Below are 27,810 nucleotides of genomic sequence, written 5' to 3' on the forward strand. Positions count from 1 at the left end.
TATTAATTCATCACCAACCTTGGTTTAGGCACTGATAAGTAATATACAAAAACAGAAGTCTAAAAATCCATGCTCTTAAGAAATTTGCCTTCTAATGAAGGAAACAACGTGTATACATAAAAGTATAACTTTATATATGTCCTCCAATCTGAACTGAACCTTCACCATATGAAAACTGTCCTTTTATTCTTTTCCAATTAATTCTCTTTCTCTGTTCTCATAGTGCCTGATCCATCTTTCTTTCTTCTAACTCTTTCTCATCCCACTCCCTTCCCTCTCCTTCTCAAGTAAAGACTTTACCACTTACTTTACTAAGGAAATAGAAACCAAATTATGTGGTCCACTTCTGTTTCCCTCCCTTCAATGATGAAACTCCTTCCCATTGGTCTTGCCATCTTATCTCAGGGTTCATATTCCCCCTCCCCCTTCCCCATCTCCCACATCCTTTTAGGCCAAGTGACCCTAGAAGCTCAGATTTCTTTTCTACTAGATGGGCATTTGTCCATGGAGGCAGAATATGCTTAGGAATATTCTATATTCTGTTTAGATAATGATTATTTTTATTGCCTGCCTTTTTACTCTTTCCTTAATACATTTTTGTCATGAAGAGCAGTTTAGTGGGTAAGACCTAGAAGTATTTATTTTCATGGATGGAAAAAAAATTATTAAATGCTTATTATTTACTCAATGCTGAATCTACAAATGAAAAGGTAAAGACAATCTGTTAATAAACATTAATTAAATGTTTACCATGTGTCAAACACTATACTAAGGACAGGAGATCATTAATTCTTCCTCCTAAACAGGACAAAAACATGATCCCTGCCTTTAGGAAGCTTAAGTAGGACATAATGTACAAGTAACTATGTTCATACAGGATATATACAATGGAGGTGGAAAAAGGCAAATGGGGTGGGCCTGGGAAAGACCTAGAGGATGTTAGATTTGAGTTGAGGCCTGAAGAAAGCCAAGGAAGCTAGGAGGTAGATGTGAGGGAGAGCATTCTGGGCATAGAGGACAGCTGATAGGAAGGTAGGGAGTTGAGAGATATACTGGGTTAGGTGTGAAGAATAGAAAGTATGCTGGATTGTAGAAAAAAGTAAAGGATTAAGATGACTGGAACATTAGGAGACATTTGGGTTGCTAAGGACTTTATATATGAGATAGAATTTTATATTTGATCCTTTAAACAAAAAGGAGTAACTGGGAATTATTGGGAAGAGTAGAGTGATATGATTAGACTTGTACTATAGGAAAATCACTTTGTTAGCTCAATAGAGACTAATTTGTAGTGGGAAGAGACTGTGTCAGGGACGTCTATTTATTGAAAACGTCTAGATTAGAGATGATAAGGGATTGTACTGAAATGGCAGGGAAAAGGAGACAAATGTGTGAGATATATGCTCAGAAAACCAATAGATACCAGGGTCAGTGTGACAGATTGAAGGTGACACTGAGGTTATGAATTTGTGTGACTGAGAATAACTTGATACCTATCTAGAAAGTGGGGAAGAAAAGAAGGTTTGGAGGAAAAGCAAATTGATTCTGTTTTGGAAGTGTTTAAGTTGAGTCAGCAAACATTTATTAAGCATCCTAAGCACATGCCAGATATTCTGGTAATCACTGGAAATACAAAGAAAGGCTAAAACATCTCTCTTTTCATGAATTTAATAGTCTAATGAAGGAGACTACATGTAAATAACTATGTACAGACAAGATATAGACAGGATAAATTGGAGATAATCGACAGAGGGGAAGCACTAGCAATAAGAGAGATCTGGAAAGACTTCTTGTAGAAGATGGGATTTTAGCTGGAAATTTAGATAGGGGTGAGGAGGGAGAGAATATTTCAGACATCAGCGATAGCCAGTAAAAATGCTTAGTGTTTGACACCCCTGTCCTGGATTATTATAATAGTCACCTAATTAATATCCCTGCTTCAAGCCTCTCCTAGCTTGAGTCTGTCTCCTACACTACTGCCCAACCAATTTAACTTAAGTTTAGATCTCATCATGTAACTTACCTCTACACTAAGCTCCGAAGGCACATATTGAATCTAGGATCAACTTTAAACTTCTGTAGGCTTCTAAAGACCTTCAAAACCAGATCCCAACCTATCTTCTAGCCTCACTGTATATTATTCCTTTTCCTGTGCTGTATGATATTGCCAAGCTGGCTTTTTCTTTATGCCACTTACCCTCTTGTCTCCATGCCTTTGTACTGACCATTCCCCTATGCCCATAATGTCCCTTCTTTTTCATCTCTGTTTTATATAATCTTTCCTTTCCTTTAAGTGTGAAACAAATACTATTTTCTACATGAATTCTTTCCTGTTTCCCCCACCCACCCAAGTGCTGGTTCCCTTCTCTGTAGACTACCTTGCATACACAACTTTTATTCATATTATATATGTACACTACCACATATATGTATGTATGTATATATATATGCATATACTTATATATGTCATTTTAGCCTCCCCAGTGGAGGGTACACATTGATTGATACATAGTAAGTACTTAATAAATGTTTATTAATTGATTGAGTTATATAATTCAATGAGGTTAGAAACTGAAAAAAGGTCAACAAAATATTCCTAATATCCTTTTTTGAGGTGACAAAGAATTGGAAATTAGATAATCATTAATTGAGAATGCATTAATAATTTGTTGTTTTTGAGTCAGTCATGCCCATGTCCAGTCATGTCTTTATGACTCCAATTGGAGTTTTCTTGGCAGAGATACTGGAGTGCTTTGCCATTTTCTTCTCCACTTCATTTTACAGACCAGGAACTGATGCAAATTAAGGTTAAGTGACTTGTCCAGGGTTACACAGCTAGTAAGTATCAGTTCTTACTGAGGACAGATTTGAACTCAGAAAGAGGAGTTTTCTTAACTTCACACCCAATACTCTGTCCACTATACTACCTGGTTGCCCTTATGGTGACATGTGAAACAATGAATATGAAGAATTTACAGAAGCAATCAGTCATCAAGAATTTATGAAATGTTTATTTTGTGCCAGGCATAGTGCTAAGCTAGATGCATAGGAAGACATATAAAATAAATCAAATTAAAGTAAGTAGACCCAGAAAAACTATAATACTATGATTACAATAATATATATGGAAAGTACATGAAAAAACCCACTTAGGTGTTATGTAATTATAATGACCAAGTTTGGCCTCTCGAAAGAGATTTGAAAATTTACCTCTCTTCATTCTTTGCAGAGGTGGAAGACATTACATATTCTTTTACTCTTAGTTGCTTTATTGGGTAATTTTGTTGAATTGTTCTCTGCACCACCCTTTGTCTTTGTTTTATGAGATTAGTTGCCAAGTTACTGGGAGCACAATGTTTAGAATAAAGATATCAGAATAAAAAGGTCAATAAAAGCATTTTAAAAAATACAAAAAAGAATGCAATTTTACAAAGCACCACAGAAGCATTCAGTAATTTGCCAAAGTTTTATCAATTAAAGACTCTTTGCATATTGTCTTCTAGCTAGAGACCTGCTGGGCCTTGACCAAATAAATGAAAAAGATAACAAATATTATCCTCAGCTTTAGAAAGACTCAGTAGGAAGTGTTGAGGGTCTCTGTAATACACTCTCAACTCCATGAATTTGGGAGAGAGATGAATGGAATTTCATTATAGAGCAGTGGCTAAGAACCTTCTTCTGAGAAGGATGACTCTGAAAGATTCATAATTTTCTAAATAACACTTTTGATGCTCTAGCAGGAGCACTAAGCTAACAAAAGAACTGAAAATATTTTGACTAACTTCATCCATGTTACTCTCATTCTGAATACTTCCTTGAAGTAGGAGTAACTACAGTTATAGGAGAAGAAAATGATATGAGGTAGAGCTTCAGAGAATGAGTGTGTCAACACCATAGAGAAGTCACAAACAGCAGCTTCAGAAGTGTTAAATGGTGACCCAGGCCAAAGTTTTGGTGAATGGCATAGTCTCATGCAAATAAGTTTGGGACATGCCAAGTAACTGCTGGAGACAGAACTGAAAAGCAGCAAAATTGAGCAGGTTGCTAGGAGACAAAAATTTAAGGAAGAATCCGGTAGTCTAGCTTTTCCTAGAAGCAACACAAAACACATAACTCTAAAGCTAAAACCCTCCCTCATTTCAGAGCATGAATGTTTTTGTAAATATATTCCTTTATAAGTTTTTTAGTATGTGCAACACTGTACTTATTTGTGTATTGTAGTCTAGAAGAAATCCTTGCTACATGATTTTTCTTAACTATTAGTGTTATGTAATTAGACTTTGAATATTTATAGTATTTCTTTGATATCCTGTCCTAATTAAATACTATTTTACTTATTGATATTTTCTGCTATCTTGGTAAATCAGGTACAGATAGTGCTCGAGTCATGTTTCTCCCCAAAACTAAACAATAGTAATACTTTAATGATACTCATTACTTTTGTAGCAGGCTAGGAGATTGATCAGGTGAACTCTTGTTTGATAGGGTCCCACAATTAGCTTGATGAAATTATAGTATATCAGATTTTGAATGTCCCACTTGCTATTTGTAAGTATTTCAGAATCACGTTTATGTTTGAAGGGGCAACTACATACCTGAAGATTGATGGAGATAATGGATGTGCTCCTGAGCATGGTAACCTTGATGAATTGACATTTGTGAATGGTAGAGACTGAAAGTTTAGGAAGTTGGGGAAAGTGACCCAAGTCAAGTGAATGGAGAAGAGAATCAGCCTGAGTAGCAGGAAGGACTGAACACTTAAGGATTAATTTTTGTTTCTTTTATGGTGCAAAAAGGGGAAAGAGGAGCTTTCTTTCTCCTCTCCCACCCTCTGTGCTCATTGTGTTTGGTGTTCAGTGACATGAACAATAGGAGACATGTTTATATCCAGACTGTGAGGGGATTGTAGGACAATGTTTCCTGAACTCCTGTGTAAACAGAGTTGAAAATAGATTTGGAGCTGTATAAATGGAGATTTTTGAGCCATTGGACTTAATCCCCCAGAAGTCCCTTAGTATTTCCCAAAATTCCCTTTTCCTGCGTCCCCTATGTTTTGCCTATATTGATTTTTAATTTGTACCTTTACCTCTGCTGAAGAACAAAATATCACTGTATAAGCCCATGAACATCTTGCCTAAAACCCTTGTCACTAGATCTGTTGAAGATCACATGTTGCCTTTGTTAATGGTCACATAGATGATGATGGATGAATTTCAACAAAACTAATTGAGTTGTATGCGACCTTTGGAGAATTTAATGAGCTAAGAATTTAAATGGTAATTTTAAGGGGTCTTCAGAAATAACTTTAGAAACTAGTAGTTTCTGAATGGATGATTTTTAAAATATTTAGATAGATAGATAGATAGATAGATAGATAGATAGATATTTAAAGAATGTTGTATTAAAGGTAGAGAAACAAAGAAATGTTCCTACCAAGGTGTTTCTGTGGATCAGGAAGCCAAAAAAAGAGCGTCTGCAAAACTCTTTATTTTAATTTACGTCCAACAGAGCAATCTAGATTTCTTGGTGTTCTAGACCCAAATAGGTTTTACTTTGTTTAAAAATATGTTTGCCAAAGTTGAAAGATTTGCAACATATGTAAAAATTGTGACAATTATCCATCAGTCCATAGTTTTTTTTTTTTTATGTCATACAGCAACGTATGTGAAATATGAGAATGGATTTGTTTGCTATTGTAATTAACTGGGCTATTGTGAATTTTGGGGACTTTGGTACATTGAATGTGCATTATCTACTGTGTGATTTTTATTCTAAAAATCATTTTGTACTCGCACATGGCCGACATAGTGTGTCACTGATTTTAAGCTATATATTTTTGATTTTTTAAACTTTTTTAAAAAACTTTGATTTTTTTATTGCATGTGTAATATAGTACTTGAGTTTTATTTTTTCTTTCCCTTTTGTATTTGAAGCACATGTCAACAGTATTGAGAAGATTTTTCTTTATTTTTTTATTTTGCAGTAATATAAGTTTTAAATACATTTGTTCTAATATTAATGCATACCCCAAAAGCTTTAGACTATAAAAATGCCATTGATTGTTTGAAAGAATTATGGGCCTTTGCTTCATGATTCTGTCTGATTCTAGAAGAAGGGAATATATAAAAGAGCCACTTTACAATGCTAAAGAAACACAGAGCACCAGCATAGTGCCTATGGAGTACAAGGTCAGAGACCAGATCCCAATGGGATTGATGCAGTTTTGAGCCAAGACAAGAGGACTTGAACTTGCTTGGTGTTGTGGCTGTTTAACATGGGTTAAAGGCAAGTCTTCCTTATCCCACATTCTACCAAGTATCTCAAATTTGGCTACTACCTGGCTCCTATAATCTAGTCCCTTTTCTGTCTTTCATGGTGTGGCAAACTTTCTATAGTCCTGGCTACTGATTGGGTAAATGCATAATTGCTTAAATAATTTTAATTTGGACCTGATTCAAGGACCTGTTATAGATTTGTTTTTCCTTTACTTAGATTTTTTTTGGACATAAGATTTTTTTACATATTGTATTTCATCCATAAGTTATTTTTCTCTTTTATTTGGATTTTTTCACATTTTTGATATTCAGTTACAAATTGATTAATATACCTCATAACTCAGCCATGCATCCCTGAGTGATCCCTGTGTTTGTTATTATTCACCTCAGGTGAATAATAGTTAAAAGTTATTGTTGTGAACTTAGATTTAAATTTGAGCAAATTAGGATAAGAAACTTGCTACCTCTCAGAATGTACCATGAAGATAGACGCCTGCAGAGACCACATGCTGCACCAGAAGATCCAGAGTGAACTTTGGGATGTGAATTAAACTATGGGGGGTTGAAATGCCTTTGTTTTGAATGTATACTCTGATGCCAAAGGGGACTGCCCCCCAAATTGGCTCTTTGTCAACCTAATAATCATTGGTTTTGTTCTCTTTTCCTTTTATCCACAAATTATTTCAATCTTTAAGTTGATTATGTTTCCATGATCCTTTTGCGGAAACTAGTTTTCCAATATGATCTTAGGGGGGTATATATAAAAGGAGAATTTGAGCCTTTGAATTTCATCCCCCAGAAGTCTCTTAATATTTCCCCAAATTCTCTTTTCTTGCATCCTTGCATTTTGCGTGATTGTTTTTAAGTGGCTGTAACTCCTCCCTCTTTCTCTTTTTTGGACCCGCGACCAGGCTGAATTCAGGCAGTTCCTTTGCCCTAGTTATTATTAATAGAACTTTAAAAATATAATACTTAGTTATTGAATGTTAATTTTAAAACCCACAGAGCCCAGAGTTGGCATCCTGCTGCTTGGTAAGTGGCAGGCCTTAGTCCATTAATAAACATTTATTAAGCACTTACTGCTAGACACTGTGCTAATCACCAGGAATACAAAGAATGATTATGGTAAAAGACAATTCCTGCTCTCAAAGAGCTAATGCAGAAAATCATGCACACACAACTGTGCAAAAAATATCTATCTATCTATCTATCTCTATCTCTATCTCTATCTCTATCTATATCTATATCTATATATATCTATCTATATAGATATATATATAGAGAGAGAGACAAGCAGACAGACAGAGAGAGAATGAGAATAATTTCAAGTTAAGGAAGATACTATAATTGAGAGGGGCTAGGCAATGCCTCTTTTAGAAAGTGACATTTGAATTAAGGAAGGAAGGAAGGAAGGAAGGAAGGAAGGAAGGAAGGAAGGAAGGAAGGAAGGAAGGAAGGAAGGAGAAGAAATGAGACCATTCTCATTGATGAAAGCCATCGAAGTATCCATGAAGAATCTCAATTCTGTATCTTTAGAATGGCATTTTTTAGTTTCTCATCCTTTTTAGGCTCTTTCCCTCTTCATGATCTCAGGTCTGGGTTGTCTTTTGGGCCTCGATTCTGCATAACATCTTCTTTGGCCCAAGTTACTCCCACACTGGCCTTACCCCTTATCCCTGTAGCTCTGGGGAATGCACTCTGGACTGCATACAGATCCTATTTTTTCAGATTGAGGTCTATTCTTCCAGCTCCCTTCAGATTCCCCAGGATAATCCATGTTCAACTTGGAGAGGCAGAGGATGGGATGTCTTATTCTTTGACCCAAGACTTAAAGAGATCACAAGACAACAAGAGATCAACCCTCTTATCCTAGGTTACCATTGTGCTTTGTTCTGAGAGAGCCTAACAGTGGCCTGGTCAAAGATTTCCTCTTTGTCAGAAGCTGCAGACTTTAAGTCTCAACAGTTGGTGAAGAAGCTTTGTGCTCTACAGAGAGAAAACTCAGTTGGCTCTGGCATGCAGTATGCTCAGTGAACCTGGTAGAGCAGAGGACCAAGGAAAGATGTCTTGCTTATCCTAGTGCTGGTTAGGGCCATTATTCAAGGACATTAGGAGCTCTGAAGTGTTGGAAGTTTGAGTTGTCCATCTTCTATGTGGACCCTTTAATGCATGATCTCTATATTTGCTTACTTTTTGCATTTATGGTGTATATGTTAATGAGAAAATGTGCTTTGTTTATTGGAGTGAAAGTAGGATGTTCTTTTAAACTTTTATATTCTAATAAATGCTTTTTTTCTTTGAGGTAATTGTGCTTATTGGCTGATGGTGGAAAATTAAACACAGTACTGGAGATGCACAATCTATAATATTAGAACTGTATGTATACCCAAAATACCTTCAGCCTTGGGAAAATCAACTTCCAGGCCAGAAGCATACAACTCTAGGGCCAAAAAAAAAAATATTCTGTACATGGAGGGAACCAAATTAGTATGTAACTTGGAAATGTTTAACAAGAATTTACAATATTGAATAGATATTGTTAAAATGTTATGATTTTCTAAGTTGATAGGCAATCTATACCTTGAGTTTGTCATCACTGCTTCTAAAGACCCAATAACCCGATAGGTGGAATGCCTCTCAAGATGCTACTCATACTTACATGCTAGTTGACAGAAGTAAAAAGCTACTGATGGTGATAATTAAAGCGTCTGTACCTCTCCTGAGTCCCAAATTGGGGACACACATACACACACGCATGCACACGCACGCACACGCACGCACGCGCACACACACATCTACCCATGTATACATTACTTTATATGAATATTGTAATTTGGCTCAGCCAAAATGTTCATTTATGTTTCATAATTTCCTTAATTTTTATTAAAGAAATTCAGTTTTAGAATAATCTCTTCCTACTGAAATAGAACTCTCATATTATGTTTATAAAACTTAGTCTTAATTAAAGGCATCGCCAATTACATATTACCCTTTTAAAAATATCCTTTTTCCTTCACCCTAATAAATTATGAGTCTAGATAAAATAATTCTCACAATGTTAAATTGTTTTGTCCTAATATTTTTGATATAAACTTTTATACAAGTTTGCTTTAGTGTTCTCTTTCATTCACTGTGCACTAAAATAATTATAGAAATATCACTTTATAAAGAATAAAATGTTTATTAAAAAGTTGACTGTAAATTATTCAAATCCAATTTTCACATTTATTTCCATTATAAAAGTGCTGAATTATTGGAGGTGGGGTAACCCTCATCAAAGGAATAAATTAAAATTTTAACAAAAAAGAATAAACAGGACCTAGATCCACACATATTAGTTAGACAGTACAGCGATATGATTATGGACATGTTTTGCAATGTGCTGCTAATTCTGTATTCTTCATGCTACCATTATTAATGGTAATGAAAACAGTGCTATAAATGACATGAGTTTAAATCTAAGCTTCTTTATTTATTACCATATAAACATGGACCTATCACCTAGGCTCATGTGGACTCTGCTTCCTCAACTCTAAAATGAAGTAATCCAATTAGATGAGAACTTAAAGATGAGAGCTTCTAGGTTCCAAGCTATGATTCTATGTCTTTCATGCTATAGCACCCCCACCTCATAAGCATTTATTAAGAGCTGGGCAATACAGCTATACACAAAGGGTCAAAGATACTATCTTAAGTTAGTTGGGATAAAAGATAAAGATATAGGAATGAAATAACTAGAGAATAAAGTAATATAATTAACTATTAACTTCTCTGGCACACACTGTCATTTAGGATAATAAAAATTCAGACAAGGGAAAGATCATTATGAATAGGAGTATTTGGGTAAGGTTCTCCCTCATCTCTCACATCCAGCCCCTATGTCCTTTGAATTCTACCTTCAAAATTTTGCTCTAATACATCTCCCAATCTTCATCCCACTTTAAAAAAGATTTTATTTATGTCTTATACACCACAATAATTTCTGATTATTAACCTTCTCCCCAGTCCTACCCCCTATCCTGCTTAATTAAAAAATTAAGCAAAACCAATTGACATAACACAGCTCACAGTGTATGAAACATCATGGTCTTTGTCCACAACTTCTCAATCAAAGGATAATTGAGATCTAGTTCATCATCTTTCTTTGGAAATGTAAATAAAAATACTAAAAGGCAAATGTGAATTCATTTACCTTTTAGTATTTTTATTTACATTTTTATAGTACATTGTATGTTCTGAATTTTTTCCCTTTGGGATTCAACTCTTATAAGTATCATCATGGAATAATAGTGTCTGTGCCATTCCTAACTCAAATGTAACATATTTGGTGGGCTAAGTTGTTGAAGAACACTTGCACAGTGTCATTTTTTGCAGGGGGCTTATAGACACCTGCTAACTTTCAGGATTGTCTAGCTCAGTCTAACATTCTCTCACATTGATAAATCTAAATTCGTAGAGAAGGTCCATTGCCACATGGTTACACTACATATTCCATGAGGATGCTAGTCATAACCCTATTAAGAGGAAATATAAATCCCCCTACTTATCACTTTTGCCTTCCAGCTCCCTCTGATGCATTTCTGTTTATAGAAATCACTCATAATAATGATACTCATAGATTTTAAACATAATTTACTTAAGGCAAAATAAATAATTAACAAGTACTCATATATTAAGGAAAATGAACAAACAAATATATCAAAATCTTCATGTAAACTCGGCTCTTACCCTGCCCCAAAACATTCAGTATCTTTGAACTAAAAGAATCTGTTATGGAAACACAAAAGGGAGGCAACCATGCATTTTGTGAAACTTATAGCTTGTTAAAGCCCCCAGAAAGGGGCTAGACTGGGACCAGGGTTCTTCAGGTAAGGAATGGGGAAAATAGTAAGAGAAATTATAAAGGTAGAAATAAGAAAGGCCTCACCTGAAGATAAGGGTGAGGGAAAAGATAAGAATCACAGTCACAATCACAGTGTGGGGTCAGAAGGGACCCAGTGCTGGTGGCAATGGGTTCAAGTTTATTGAAGACTGGTAGGTCCATGGGAAAGTGTAACAAGAATGTAGATAGTGCAGCTGGGAGGAGTGCAGTTGGGGTTAAGATAACAGTATCAGGAATCATCCAGATTTCATGGAACGTTGAGCAACAGCATGTCTTTGCCAGCAACAGACATGTAGGGGCCCAAAGAAGAGGAGGGAGAGGGCATCTGGCCTAGCTCTGAGACAGACTTTGAGTTTCTACCTCCTTATAGAGGGCACTCAGATTCATATCTAAGATAGACCCAAGGTTATTAACCTCTGACAATAGCTCTAGATCAGCGGTTCTCAACCTCTCAATTTGTAGCAATGAGAATACATAATGCATATCAGGTATTTACATTCCGAATCATAACTGTAGCAAAATTACAGTTTTGAGGTAGCCACCAAAATAATTTTTTGGTTTGGGGTCACGGCAACATGAGGAACTGTATTGCGGGGTCACGGCATTAGAAAGGTTGAGAACCACTGATCTAGATTGTAGTCTTGATATTATTTGTCCATCAAGAACATCTGTACTATATTGAACTGCTTCTCTGCTAACTGCTTGTCTTTTGGTCCCTGCTTCTTCAACTAGACAAATCTTCTTTTATATTTACATGTGGCATTTACAAGCTCTTTCAATTTTCAGTATTTCTAAAGTAGGTGTTTATTAAAGTCTTCCTCCTTAATGAGAATAACAGTTTTCTTTAAGTTAGAGAATTGCAAAAATTCATCTGACTGGCTATCTCTTGTTTATACAGACACCAACCCAGCCAGTTAATCTCTCACTTGGATGCAGCCTTATTCAATCAAAAAAGAGCTTCTTTAAAAAAAAAATCCTTTTTTTTTTTAAATTGCATCCAGCAAATTGGCAGTAGTATCTGACTGCCTTTTCTACTTTTCTCTCTCAAATAGCCTCTTTAGGTGATGGTAAAGGAGATAACTGAAATTTCAGTCTTCATTGAGCCAGGCTGGAACTAGCAAGCAAAACTTTGTCATCTGACTGTTCTTGTTAGTTCCTGTATGCCTGGTATTTCTTTCTTTTTGGGGGTGGTGGTGGAAGGGAAATAAGGATTTTCCCCCCACCTTTTAGTAGTTCAAATCTAAATCTCCTGTCTTTTAGTAACTCAGCTTTTACTGCAAAAGTGAAAGTGTGGACAGTTAGGTTGTGAAGTAGATAGAATGCTAGCCTTGGAATATGGAAGACCTGAATTCAAGTCCTACCTCAGGTACTTACTAGCTTTGTGACCAGGGCAAATCACTCAACCTTTTTCAGAATCCATTTATTCCATTTTAAATTGGGCATAACAAAAGCACCAACTTCACGATGTTGTTTAGAGTGTTAAATGCTGATAAAGTCCAAACCTTAAAGTACTATATAAATACTAGATATTATTATCCTCATCAGAAATGAACAAACTTTATAACCGAGTGGAATTTCTTGTCATCTTTGGGAGTGGGGAGGGAGAGAAAACAAACCATGTAACCATAAAAAAATATTTTAAAATAAAATAAAAAAAATTTTAAATGACAAATTTACTCTTATTTCCCTTTTAAAATCAAGTCTTGGGGGCAGCTGGGTAGCTCAGTGGATTGAGAGTCAGGCCTAGAGACGGGAGGTCCTAGGTTCAAATCTGGCCTCAGCCACTTCCCAGCTGTGTGACCCTGGGCAAGTTGCTTAATCCCCATTGCCTAGCCCTTCCTGCTCTTCTTACTCAGAACCAATACACAGTATTGATTCTAAGATGGAAGGTAGGGGTTTAAAAAAAAAATCAAGTCTTTAAGAAAGTATATCTTGGTCTTCAAATATTTACATAATTTCTCTTTTATTTTCTTTAATCCTAAAATAATAAGATGTAAAAGAGCTGAAGAAGCTTAATGCCCCTCAAATCTGTCAGTATTTTTTTCTCTGTTTTTTTATTTTTAAACCATTTCTTCATATAGGTATTTTCCCAGTTTTTAACTTTTGAAAAATTCTTTCTTTTTCTCCTGTAAGGATTCAAAATTTCTATACATTCAGAGAGCATCATCCTATAAATTTGGGCTTAAATTATGGGCATAATTTAAAATTATTTTTTATTTATTATATATAATTATAATTATATATTATATATAATATATATATAATATATAATTATAAAATTAAAATAAAAAAATATGGGCATAAATTATGCTTATGTCGTAGTTCATTTCCTTTCCAAAAACTGCTCAATCTAATCAGAAAGCTGTGTTTTTTCACATACACATTTTAGCTTTATTAAAGCAAAGTTTTTCTCCTTTTATGCAGCTTAATGTTTGTCTACAACAATAGCAATATATTGTGTAAGAGTAGATTTATATATTTTCCCTTACTCAAAAATTATTTTCCCTCCTTTTTACCACTATTGAAAATTAAGATTTCCCAAGTTTTAGGATATACTTTAGTTGATGACTTCTCAATTTCTCTTTTTGAACTTTTACATTTTATGTAAGTCATTCTGCTGAACTATGCTCTCATGTTCTGATCTCAGATACTAATTTCTAACTTTATAATGAAAAGATTATTCAATTATCTGGACTAAGTTGTTTGTCATCTTTTTTGGCATTGACTTGATAAACAAGTTTCACAAAGAAATTCATTATCCAGTAGAAATTGTATAACTAGTCAAAAGTTAAAAAGTAAGATCTGGTATCTTCCAACAGAATGCTAACAATACATTAATTGAAAAACAGAAAACCTCTTACCCAATCACTGAGAACTAAATTCTTGCATATTAACATATTTAAAAATCTAATATGAATTTTGCACCTATTAGTATGTCAGAGTATATGTTCCCTTTATAGTTTCATTGTAGAATTAGGAATATTTTAATTTATATCCTACTTTAGGGAGTGGTGTTAGAGAAGGGAAAGGCAATCTTGAAAGAGAATCAATTATATAAGTCAGAATCTAAATTATAGAGTTCTTGGCATAGTAAAAAGAGCCTGGGGTATATAAGCAGAAGACCTGGGTTCTAATCCTGCCTAGACTACTAACTACCTTTGCTGATAATGAGCAAATCACCTCAACTCTTTGGTTTTAATTTCTTTCTTTATAAAATAAGAGAACTAATAAGTGATTTAGGTTTCCTATAAGCTTTAACATTCAAGATTGTCTAATTTAATTCCATTTTATAGGTTAAGGAGAGGTGAGGTGACTTGCTCCAAATCAGATATCAGATATATACATTTCTAAGTGCGAGACCTGGAACTAAAACTCAAATTTCTAGATTCTTTATATTTTCCATGCTGTCCCTTCTTCCCCCACCTAAATACAGTAAAACTTTCCTCGTTATATGGGTCAAATTTCACCTTCTTAATATACTAACACATGAGTATAGATGGTAATTAGTATTACCTATAGCATTAAGTGTATTATGTCCCCTTAACCATAGAATTATTTTATGACATATGATATTATGAATGTGAAGTTACTTTGTAATTTGTAAAGTGCTTTATAAACATGAGACACTCATCATCATTAGTGGAATTTTATTTGCTTCTAGCTTTAGATTTTCTTTTTTTTTTTTAACTTTACCTTCCGTTGTAGAATCAATATTGGATATTAGTTCTAAGGCAGCAGAGTGGTAAGGGCTAGGAAATGGGGGTCAAGTGACTTGCCCAGGGTCACACAGCTAGTTAGTGACGAAGGTCAGATTTGAACCCAGGACCTCCCATCTCTGGATCTGGTTCTCAATCCACTAAGCCACCTAACTGCCCCCAGCTTTAGATTTTCTTGAAAATGTGAAGTAAGCTTTTCCTCTTTTATTTATTCAAAATGAAAGTTCTTGTCATGGATCATGTGCAGGTTTGGATGTTTTGTTTTGTTTTTTTGCATATATGGATTTCCTTTATGTTTATTCAGTGCATTCCGAATTAAAAAAAAAAAAGATTAGAATTTAAAGACTAAAAATTAAACTTTCCTGTAATGGTACAGATGTAATTTTATTACAGAGCTGAGCAAAAAAGGTCTCAGAGATCATCCAAAGAACTTTAACAGCATGTGCAGCTGTACTTCATTAATATGTGTCTTTAAATAGAACATGTCCCAATCTTTCCAGTAATTAAGAGTGTCATAAAGTAAAAGCAAATGATAGGTATTCAGTCTTCTGAGTCTGTCATTTTCCTTTTCAAATTCCCACTAGCATTGACGTTTTGATTGACATTACTAGAAGATACAAATGGTCCCCCCCCAAAAAAAAGAAGCTACATCGATCCCATATTTCTTACATATAGATATACTTATGCTACTTTGGTTCTCATGCAGATGGAGGGAGCGAGGAGCCACCAGATCAAAGACAATCAAGTGTAGACTCTCGCCAAAGCCGCTCTGGGCAAGGTAACTTCTTGTTTAATTTGTCCCTGAATTTGAGTTTTAATGGCAAAGTTTAAATGCTTCATACTCAGGAATTTAAATTAGATTGTATCATGTTTTCTTAAAATGCAAGGAAATAGGGGGCAGCTGGGTTGCTCAGTGGATTGAGAGTCAGGCCTAGAGACAGGAGGTCCTAGGTTCAAATCTGGCCTCAGCCACTTCCCAGCTTTGTGACCGTGGACAAGTCAGTTGACCCCCATTGCCTGGCCCTTACTGCTCTTCTGTCTTGGAATCAATACACAGTATTGACTCCAAGACGGAAGGTAAGGGTTTAAAAAAAATGCAAGGAAATATAAATGACACAGAAAGGGGCACTATAAAAAATTGGCTTTATGGTGGCAGAATCTTTGGAACATTTCATCAAAGATCTTATTAGCTTTTCAAAGTATATGTAATGAATAGTGCATGCTCTTATATGGTTGCATGACTGAAAAAAAAATCTTCTGCAATATGACTGAAGTTAAAATGTTCAAATGGTACTGTAAGTTTTTTGTTTTTAAAACCCTTACCAATACTGTGTATTGGTTCTATGGCAGAAGGGCAGTGGATTTCAAGTGACTTGCTCAGGATCATATAGGTAGGAAGTTTCCAAAGCCAGATTTGAACCTTGGACCTCCTGTAGGGAGGGCTCTCAAATCACTGAGCCACCTTGCTTCCCCATGGTAGTTATTTTCTAAAACCATCATTCTTTTTAATTTTTTTCACAAAAGTTTCTAAAACCTTGGGACATGGTAAAAATTGTGATTATACATTTTTGCTGTTAGTGGTTTTATACAGTTATCATCAGCAGTCATTTTAATTTCTTTTGCTCTTTCTTAAGAATTTTGTTAACATATCCTTCTCAATGATTTATTTAAGTGATGATGGTTGTTTTGACCAAGTTTTTTGTTCTTTGGATGTGTTCCAGCAATGCCTGGGGAAATGTTAGTGTTAAAAAACATACTGAATGGTTGAAGTTTTTAGAATTTTGTGAAGGGATGAGACTTGAGAACTAAAACTGATGAACATTATTGAGTGTCAATATTGGTTGAATAAAGCTCATTTGAGGTAGCCTTATCTTATAATCATGCTAAGTATTTAGAATAACATAAAAAGAACTCAGAAAAGCTTTTGATTGGATGTGTGCATTTTTGTAGTACTACACAAAAATAAATTCCAGACTGCTGAATTTTAAAACAATCTATTAACTATTCATATTGTGATAAATTGCACATAGCTCTCCCAAACCATTTCTTTTTCCTCCAAATTCATGAGAACCATCTTTTTCTCAGTTCTTTTCAGGTAACACTTGCAGTTGCTTTATAGACATCATTTCCAATTACTAAAATCCATAGTATTATTTCCAAAAAATCTAGCTCTTAGAGAATTTTAATACTTGCACAACTAATAGTGGAACACAATTCCCTTTACTCCCATTCTGCTGTTTCAGGCTCAGTAGTTCTTGACTTCATTATGAGACACACAAAAATATATCTATTAGTCATTTGACTCTTTTCCCCATTCCCTCTTATCTTCCCAGTTCCTCTTTGACCCTCAGTGTTATCAGACTCATGTTATACAGGATTCTTGACTGATTTTGGCTCTATCCAGTTTTCATAAAGTTGACAGTTGTAGAATAGAAAGCAGAATAATTATGGGTTCATCGGTTTTAGAGCTGTCAGGCGAATCAGAGATCATTTAATGAAATCCTCTGATTTTGCAAATGAGGATACTGAGAGATTTAGTGTTCTGACCCAGCTGCTGGTGTTCTCTCCTTCCTCAAATTACTTTGCATCATACTTAGCTATGTAGGTATTATATATCTAGCACCTATCACATTCCCCTTATGTAGTAAACATTTAATTAGTGTTTGTTGAATTCAATTGAAGAAAAAGTAAAGTAGAAAGTAAAGCCAGGATTTAAACTTTTTTCCTCTGAATTATAGTTTTTTAAATTGAAAAGCCAATAATTTTTGCTTCTATTTGATTTGTGCTATGTATCTATTACAGATGTTTAAGATTTTTGTTCATTGCTTACATCTCTTTTTTGTGAAATGAACTTTTATTTGAAAAGTAGTTTCTATATTACACTCATCTTTATTTTTTTCTCCTTAAGTTCAATGTTACAGAACTTGGGCTTGATGAATCATGTAGAACTTCTCCATACCCTTGGACATGGTCATTTTTTTTTAAACCCTTACCTTCCATCTTGGAGTCAATACTGGGTATTGGCTCCAAGGCAGAAGAGTGGTAAGGGCTAGGCAATGGGGGTCAAGTGACTTGCCCAGGGTCACAGCTGGGAAGTGGCTGAGGCCAGATTTGAACCTAGGACCTCCCGTCTCTAGGGCTGGGACATGGTCATTTTTAAAGGGTCTTTAGAACTATTAGGAGAATGTTAAATTTTTAAAATAAAAATTTAGTAATATCTTTTTTATGTCAACAAAATTTCTCCTAGTACCCCTGCACCCTATCCCAGAGATCCATCCCATGTAACCAATAATATTTTAAATCCGTTTTTTTGCATTTTTAAAGCAAAGGTAGAATATCATTCAGTAATACTATTTTCCTTAAATATATCACTGAATCATTGCCATGCTTTAATCAGAAGTTGCCAGGATATTTATATCATGAAAGTGAAAGGACAGCAAAGAAAAATTGGCAGAGATCATTCATTTTCTAATTCATTTGGCAATAGTATGTTTTTACTCACAGGAAAGAATCTAGAAAGTTTTTAAAAAAAGCCTTAATCAGATGTAAAAACTGTGAAACTAGCACAAAACTCAACAACTAATAATAAAGTATAACAGGATAATATTAATATAAAAAAATGCATGTGGAAGAACCTTGATTCCTTTGAACTCTCCTTTTTTCTAAAGGAATGCACATTTGCTGGAAGTTATACCCTTTAAGCTGTTTTAGGGGTCAGATTAGTTCAGGACTGGTTACAGGACTGGAGAGAGAGCATGATTTGGCTCTGCTATGTCTTTTATAACATAGTAATTTCAGTAGCTGATCCTTTATGTAATTTGGTATATTTTTGCGGCTGAAAAATGTGGTATTTAACATGCCTTGCAAAAATGTTTTTCATCATTTAATAACATGTTTTCAGTTAGTTTATATCCAGTTAAAATAAGACTTTATTCCAGGAAATTGGGATCAATCTTGTAACATCGGGACCTTTTATCTTCTGATATTTAAAGTCTAATAATTAAAAATTTGAGTATAAAACTCTAACCACCAGGAAGTCTTCCAAATAATTCATCGCTTAATTTAAATGTGACTGAAATAGTAAAAAGTTTAACTCTGGTTCATTGTCTAGTTCATACACATGGCAAATGTCATGAATTGGTATGTTACTTGTCAGTTTTATCCAGCAAAGCAAGATTTTCACATTTTGGTATGTTGTATCACATTAAAAAGTGTTTTGAAGGGGTTAGAGTATTGGACTTGGAGTTAGAAAAACTTGAATTCAAATATAGCCTCTACCTTTCTGTCTCTTAGTTTCCTCATTTGTAAAATGAGGTTAATAATAGTGCCTATCTCCTAGGGTTGTTGTGTGGATAAAAATGAGATAATATTTGTAAAATGCTTTGTACACCTTAAAGTACTATATAAATGTTAGTTCTTAATATGTAAAGCCTCAGGATTGCATAGGAATATTTTTACCTTAAGTTGTAAAATAGAATGGTGAAATGGTATCGTAAGGGTGTTTAAAATCTCTTAGGAGAGAAGACACCATTCTCTATCCTAAGAGAGTTCAATGATTTTTTTCCTTCCTTTTCATCGTTCTGTCCTCCATTTCTAAGGGCATCTAGTATTATACAAGAACCGGACACACAAAAAAGTCTTTATATTTTTCTTCAAAATTAAAATTTTCATTCTGTTTCTATTTTCTTTGCCTTATGGATTTAAAAAAAAATATGCTGTCATTTAGCGTCTCTTGGTCCTTTGAGATAGTCTTAGAATTTAGACCTTATAATCTAATGATGGTGTTCTTAATTTGATTCTCAGTATCATTACTTTTGCTCTTAGGTACATATATACATACACACACACACACACACACATATAAAGTCTTATCTCATTTTCTTCAAAGTTGACATATATGTCTTTCTGGGAAATGTACTCTTTAGGCTTAATGTTTTGAATAATTCAGACCTGATTGTTGAGATGGGCTTTGATGTATATTCTATAATTAAGTAATTTCTTTTCTGATACTTTGTAATTTATATATTTTCTGACTGCAAATGAAATATTTCAATGCTTCAGGAAAATATTTTGATTGTTTATTTACTTTCTCATTCATAGCTACTTTCAAAAAATGGATATATATATTGTGTGCTAATCTCTTGTGATATGGTTCCATTAATGACATATGTGGGATAAAGCAGAGGAAGAGATGTGATAAACAACATAGGGTCCATGGTATTGTTTGCTCTTGTCTTTCAGGAAGGAATCCCTTCACTTTATGGACCTGGGCCCTGAATCAAGGTTTTGATCTAAATATGTTCCTTTGTATTAGGCATGCAACAAATATTCATTGAATTATTAAGTTGTTCATCTTAAGTCTAGGAAATCTTATGCTACTTGGCTATAGAACATCCCTAGTTCAGAGTATCTACAATGTCATTTTGGTTCTTAGATCTAGACATTTGGGTTTAGTAGGTAGTTGAGATCAGTTTTTATCTCAATTACCCATTGATAACATTAAGATTTGAAGAGGCATTTTTACTTCTTCCTCATTAATAAAATTTGTCTTTCTAGGTCTTGATTGCCAGTGTTTTTATTCAAAGTTACTACTTAGTTCTGGTCTCATCAAAAATGCTTCAAAGTCTTCTGTTCGAAGGCAACGAGGTAGCTCATTGAATAGGGAGCCAGGCCTAGAGATGGGAAGTCCTTACTTAAGTATGGCTTCAGGAAGGTCCTGGTTTAAAATATGGCCTCAGATATTTCCTAGCTTTGTGACTCTGGGCAAGTCCCTTAACCCCAACTGCCTAGTCCTTACTGCTCTTCTACCTTAGAGTCAATATAAAGTATTGATTCTAAGATGGAAGGTAGGTGCCTAAAAAGGGAAAAAAGTTTTCATAAAGGTCCATTGTTTTCCCTCTAGGACAATATTCAGGTTCTCAAGGTAAGTTATTCTTGGTAAGCTTATTATCTCTTTTGACTTTTGTAATGATGTAGAAGCTGCCAGATTTTGTGTGATCCTTACTATAGTTCCTTGGTACTTGAACTGCTATTTTCTGAATAGGAGAAGTATGGTTAAGTTTTGCTATAACTTGACATGTGCAGTTTCCAAAAAGCATTGCACTATTTAAAATTGTGTAGTAAACACCATAGAACTTAAGGAGAAAATGAAAGTTTCGATACAATGCTCAAAAACTTTGAAAACTTTGTGAATGACAAAAAAAAAATTGTGCAGGAATAATGCCTGGTACATAATAAGTGCTGTATAAATGTTAGTTGTCGTTGTCGTCGTCATCATCGTCATTGTCATCACTTAATTAAAATGGTAGCACAGTTTTATACATGTTAAATGGTTGAGGCATTAATAAGTGCTTCAATAAATAGAGGCCAGACTATGGTTTTGTGCTGCTGATTGCTCTGTATCCTTGGCTCTATAAGCAAGTTGAATAGGTCCAACTCCAGATCTGAAGGCCATAGTGGAAGGGCAAGGTGGGGGTGGGATCGGGGCGTAGATCATTCTTTCTCTGCTTACAGCTCCTACCTTATCAGAAGATATACAATATGGAACTGTACCTTGACAATGACATCAAATTTACTTGTGGATGACGGCTTCAGAAGGATGAATTTTTATGAAGTGATACTGTTTTCTGCCTTCTCACTTTTTCTTAGAAGCCAACTGCAAATTTGTGTTATGTTTGAAGTGTTCCCTAACATATCCGTTACTTTGGAACAAATTCATGTTTTTGAAATATGCCTTAAGTCAGAACTGATTCTTTTTTCATTGATGCAGGAGCTCTGAATTTTGGTCATGATATTTTTTAGATATTTTCTTACGTGATTCCTTTCAAGAGGTGATTGATGGATTCTTTCCACCTTTTTAAATTTTTGCTTTAGGTTCTAATCGATCTGGGTAATTTTCATTTATGATTTCTTGAAATTTAGGGATGGGATTTTGAAAAGAAACTCATTCATGATTTATAAGGAATTCAATGATTCCCATTTTTATTTTCCTTAGGTTTCCAGGTGAATTTTGGGACCATCTTAGAGTGGAAAAAGTCACTTATTGTAGTTTCACACTGGATTTTTTGATCATTATTCAGTCTAGTCTTAAAAATGCAACATGGTGTTAATTTTTCAGAAGCAGGTTTTTCTGTTCTATGTTTAGCATATCATAAAAACATGAATTCCTAAAGGGTTTTCAAATTCAACTTTCTGTATATTTAATGTCATATTGTGAAATTTTACTCGGGCCTTATCATAGCAATCTACTTTTATAACTTTGAGTTAATATAGATATAATACAGAAACATAGAAATGTTTTAGGAGGTGAGTACAATTAAAAACACTGATAGTTGTGAAGAGTAAAACTGCTTTCAAGAAGCTTCAGCATGATTAAAGATACTTTAATTATTGCATATTCCTTTTATTTTTATAAATTTCTCCTTCCATTTTTAGCATTTCCAATTTAGTCTTTTAACTAGGGATTTTTAATTTGTTCTTTTTCTAGTGTTTTTAGTTGCATGCCCAGTTCATTGATCTGCTTTTTCTCTTTTATTGATTTAAGCATTCAGGGATATAAATTTCTTCCTAAGTATTGCTTTAGCTATATCCCATAAATTTTGATATATGCTTTCTTGTCATTCTCTTTAATGAAGTCAGTCATTGTTTCTAGGATTTGCTCCTTGACTCATCCATTTTGAAGAATTAGATTATTTAATTTCCGATTAATTTTTATTTTGCCTTTCCATGAACACTTATAACTTGCATCGCATTGTAATTTGAAAAAGTTGCGTTTATTATTTCTGCTTTTCTGCATTTGGTTATGAAGTTTTTATGGCCTAATACATGGTCAATTTTGTGTATGTTCCATACACTGCTAAAAAGAAGTTGTATTCCTTTTTTATCCCCATTCAGTTTTCTTCAGATATCTATTAGATCCAACTTTTCTAAAATTTCATTCATTTCTATGTTGTTTACTTTTTGTTTTGACATACCTTGTTTTGATAGGGGAAGGTTGAGGTCCCCTACCAGCATTGTTTTACTATCTATTTCCTCCTTAAGCTCCTTTAATTTCTTCTTTAAAAATCTTGAGGCTATAATTTGGTGCATATATGTTTATTACTGATATTATTTCTCAAGATGTATTTACCTTCCTTATTTCTTTTCATCAGTTGTATTTTTGCTTTAGCTTTGTCTGAGATCATGATTGTTGCTCTTGCTTTTTAAAATCTCAGTTGAAGCCCAATAGATCCTGCTCTATCCCCTTACTTTTATTTTTTATGTGTCTACCTGCCTCAAATATGTGTCTTGTAAATAATATATGGTAGGATTCTCATTTTTAATCTGCTCCTATTTTATGGGCACATTCATCCCATTTATATTCATAGTTATGATTACCATTTGTGTATTCCCTTCCATTTTTCCCCCTTTTAATCCTGTACTTTCGCCTTTTACTCTATCCTTACACACAAGTGTTTTACTTAATCACTCCCCTCATTCTCCCTCTCTTATATTACACTCCTATCCACAAACACCCTTCTCATTCCCCTCCTACTTCACTTATAGAGTCTTTAAATCCCCCTCCAACTTCCCCTCCCTAATATTACTTCCCTTTCTACCACCACCTTTCTTATTTCCCTTCTTCTTCTGTATAGGGTAATATAGAATTTTATACTCCAAAGAATCTGGCTGTAATTCCCTTTCTGAGCCAATTCCAATGAGAGTAAAGTTTAAGTATTACCTATTACCAGCCTCATTGCTCCCCTCCATTATAATAGATTTTCCCCTCCACACCTCTTTATGTGCTATAATTTACCCCATTTTAACTCTCCCTTCCCATTTCTCAGTGTAATCCTATTTTTCACCCTTTGATTTTTTTTTTGGTATATTATCCTAAATAGCTTACTACTGCACACTCTTTCTGTTGTAATGGGTTAAATTTGGGGGGCAGGAGTTTGATCAAAAGTCAGTGCACAGTTTATTAAACACAAAAACACTTAGTTTATTATTAAGAAATATGGACAGGAAACAGGAAAGAGGAAAGTGAAAGTAATCTCATAATAGATTAAAACTATACCCAAGATTCCATTCCTAATTTAATTTTTCTAGAAATCCCTATATCTATCTGCCTCAGAGGGCAGTATCTTCTGCTAGTCTGAAGCCTTGCCTTCTCTCCTATTCTCTCTATCTGATAATATAACCACTCTCTATGTATTTGTCTACCCAAGTGATTAATAATAAATAAGGCTATTTAGTCCTTAATGCTGTTTCTCCATCTCCAACTAGAGAGAGCAAGTCACAAACAACCTCACCCCAGGAGACCCAGAGACAAAAAACCCCTGCAACTATCCCCCAACTGACAAAACCACACTCAGCCACATCCTTGTAACTATCTCCAACTACCAAGTGGCATAGCAGGGGGGGTCACCTACTGAAAAAAAGTATTACTCCATTTCCTCTTAAATATAAAAAGTAGGAATTAATAAAAACTATTTTAACACTATGTATCCTTCTTCTAATTAGCATTGTAATGATAAAAAATTTAAAAGCCACAAATATTATCTTTCCATGTAGGAATATCATCTATTTGACCTTTATTGAGTCCCTTAATTTTTTTCTTTCTTATTTACCTTTTTATCCTTCTCTTGAAATTTTTATTTGGACATCACATTTTCAGTATAGGTCTGGTCTTCAAGAATGCTTGTAAATATTCTGTTTTATTAAAGAACCATATGTTCGTCTGAAGTATATAGTCAGTTTTGATGGGTAGTGGATTCTTGGTTGTAAACACAATTCCCTTGCCTTCTGGAATATCATATTCCAAGCCTTCTGATCTTTCAGTGTGGAAGTTGCCAGATCCTGTGTAATTTTGACTAGGGCTTTGAATTGTTTCTTTCTGGTTGCTTATTGCACTTTCTTTTTGAACTGGGAGCTCTTGAACTTGGCTATATTATTTCTAGGAGTTGTCATTTGGGATTTTGTTATAAGAGGTCATCTGTGAATTCTTTCAATTTATATTTTACTCTCTTGTTCAAGAATATCAGGGCAGATTTCTTCAATAATTTCCTGTAATATGATGTTTAGGCTTTTTTTTTTTTTTGGATCGTGGCTTTTAGGTAGTCCAATAATTTTTAAATTGTTTCTCCTGGAACTATTTTCCAGAGCAGTTGTTGTTTCATTGAGATATTTCATACTTCTATTTTTTTCATCCTTTTGATTTTGTTTTATTGTTTCTTGATGTCTTATGAAGTTATTAGCTTCTATATGTTCATTCGATTTTTTAAATACTGATTTTCTTTTATGACATTTTGATCCTCTTTTCCCATTTGGTCCTTTCTACTTTTCATGGAACTCTTTTCTATATTGGATTATTGTACCTCTTTTTCCACTTGACAAATTTTACTATTGCTTATTTATTCCGAAGTAGAATGTCTCAAACAAACCTTGAACATGTAGTAGAGCAAATAAAAAAAGTAGTGAAGAGGAATAATTTTCATTCCTAAATCATCAATTTTATATTGGTGGTATTGTCAGTTTAAGTAGATTCATATCTTTGTAGATGTGATTTTAATGGGAGATATTTAGTTCACATTGATGTGATTATATATGTTGTTTATTTGTGTCTGATTCTTCATGATCCATTTGGGAATTTTTTGGCACAAATACTGGAATGATTTGCCATTTCCTTCTTCAGTGTTTCCATTTTACAGATTAAGAAATGAAGCAAATAGGGGCTAAAAGTGACTTGCCTAGGGCCACATAATTAGTAAATGTGTAAGGCTGGATTAGAACTCAGATCTTCCTGACTTCAGTTCCAGTGCCCTATCCACTGTACCACTGAGCTGCCCCACATAATTTATAATTAATATATATTCATTCAGTTTTCCTTCTTTAATTCAAGTTTTCATCATGGTCTTCAATGCTCTGTAAATATTCCTTTACTTTTTGTTGAATTATATTAATTTGATATTATACTCATGATGTTATATATGTTATTGTATTGAATATCCTAAATTATATCCAATATAATTACACGATATGGCATGTATTGTCATTTATGTATTATATACACCATGCACATTTTTACATATAATGTAATTATATGTATATATAATTTTAGTGGCTTGTTTTAATTGTGAACCATCTCCATTTTCTCTCTAATACTTGCTGCCAGTGATATGCTTTTAAGGTTAAAATTAATTCATTTGCAATTCAGTAAGCATTTACTAAATATCTTCTAAGCCAAAAGTACTAGAGATAGGAAAATATTACATTGACCTTGGTCTTAAGGATTCAAAGTATTAGTCTAAAGGAACTTTGAGAATTTAACACATTTTAAAAAGAGAAGCATATGTTTCATTACTATTGACAGTGACAAAATATGAGAAGAGAATACAAATGTTTGATGTTCAAGGTTTAAAATAATGCCCCAACAAATTTATCACTTATAGAAATCCTTCAAAAGATCTCGTTTTACCTCTGTCAGAGTTAGTAGCTACTCCATATCTTAACCTTTATGTTACAATTATGTTACAATTATTTAGGCTCAAAGAATTAGTGCAGAAATGAAGTCCAGAGGTCATCTAGTCCATACCTTATATTGTATAGACAAGGAGACGAAGGCTCATGAAGGTGATATTATTGCCCAAAGTTCCGTAGGTAGTATACATCAGAGAAAGCATTTTGGAACTTTCATCCTCATCTAAAGTCAGTGCATTTTCCACTCCATCATGCTTCGAATGATAATGATCAAACAATTTTCTAAAAATATGTTTCTCGAGACTTCCAGCAAAGATAGTAACTTTCAGACTGCCCAGTTACCACAGTTCTCCAGAATGCCTCCCAAAATCATACCAGAATGAATAATAATAATAAAGAAATCCAACAATATCAACAATTGACTTCTACCTTCCATGACCTATATAAAAATTAAACCAATCTTCTTAGGGCCTTAGGGAAGTGGAGTGCTAGCAAGACCAATGTAGTCACAGAGGCCTATAGTTTCCCAGTATGTCTGGTGATTGCCTAAGAGACATGTATAGCGTATAGCCTCTGTCTTAGGTAATGGCAATAGAAGGAGAATTTCTTTATGAAGGCCCAATCGTGGCCAGAATCTCACAGCTAGAACCAGGGTAGTCACTAAGCATAGCAGCCTTGGCTACTAGCTCTTTCTTCTAAATTGCCATAAAGCCTCTTTAAAATCTGGAATTAGAACTTAATCTCAGGATGTAGAGGGCAATGCAAGAGCACAGGCAATCCAGGGTGAGACTACTTGGACTTTCCCCTCCCCTCCAGAAGCACTTGTTTTTTAATGGAGGGAAGGAGCAGAAAGGACCTACAATTAAAAATAGTAATACCAAGAAGAGAAAAGAGAGCCATTATCACATTTTTAAATGTCTGGAGAGTTTAGGAGGAAGTTCAAAAGGAGACAGGAGAGTTTTGAAGTAAGTTTTTTGTAAGTAAGAGTTATGAAAGTTACTTATTACATGCCTCTTTTTTAAAAAAATGTTTCACAATGAAGATTCATGGTTTCATACACAATCCTGATTTTGTATTATCTGTTTATGATGATTCATCTTTTTAGGAGTTTTAAGTGCATAAATGAATGGATAAATAAAGCATTGCTAGATGCTTATTGTGTGTCAAACTCTGTTAACTATTAGGAATACAAATAGAAAATTGAAACAGCCCTTACTCTCAAGGGATATATATATTCTAATGAGGGAAGATAACATATATAGAAATTGCAAGTCAGATGAAATGTTCCTTGGTCTTTTGGATATATTAGCAAAGCAGATGTGATAATGCTTTTTCTTCAGTGTCACTATTCCAAAGACTCTTGGGTTAAGAGTCCTGGGCTGTCCCCACTAAGATCTGAGGAGAGATGGTGAATGGGGGTCAGAGTCATGGTATTATTTTGGCTTGCCTAGCACATGATGCTTCCTTTCTCCCCCTCAGG

The 27,810-nt window shown here is 34.3% G+C and overlaps 1 protein-coding gene across 13 annotated transcripts in view; it reads left to right on the forward strand.

Moving 5' to 3' along the window:
* TANC2 (tetratricopeptide repeat, ankyrin repeat and coiled-coil containing 2) overlaps positions 1-27,810 on the forward strand; it is a 686,196-nt gene that overhangs the window by 191,393 nt on the left and 466,993 nt on the right. For 7 of the 13 annotated variants that reach the window (XM_007482545.3, XM_007482543.3, XM_007482542.3 and 4 more), the window contains exon 3: positions 15,580-15,651. The exons of the other annotated variants lie outside the window; for them this stretch is intronic. In XM_007482545.3, coding sequence (XP_007482607.1) covers positions 15,580-15,651 — 72 coding nt within the window. The remainder of the gene's footprint in view (positions 1-15,579; positions 15,652-27,810) is intronic. 13 annotated transcript variants of the gene reach the window in all.

The sequence above is a fragment of the Monodelphis domestica genome, chromosome 2 (genome assembly GCF_027887165.1).
Source record: "Monodelphis domestica isolate mMonDom1 chromosome 2, mMonDom1.pri, whole genome shotgun sequence".
Classification (NCBI taxonomy): Eukaryota; Metazoa; Chordata; class Mammalia; order Didelphimorphia; family Didelphidae; genus Monodelphis; species Monodelphis domestica.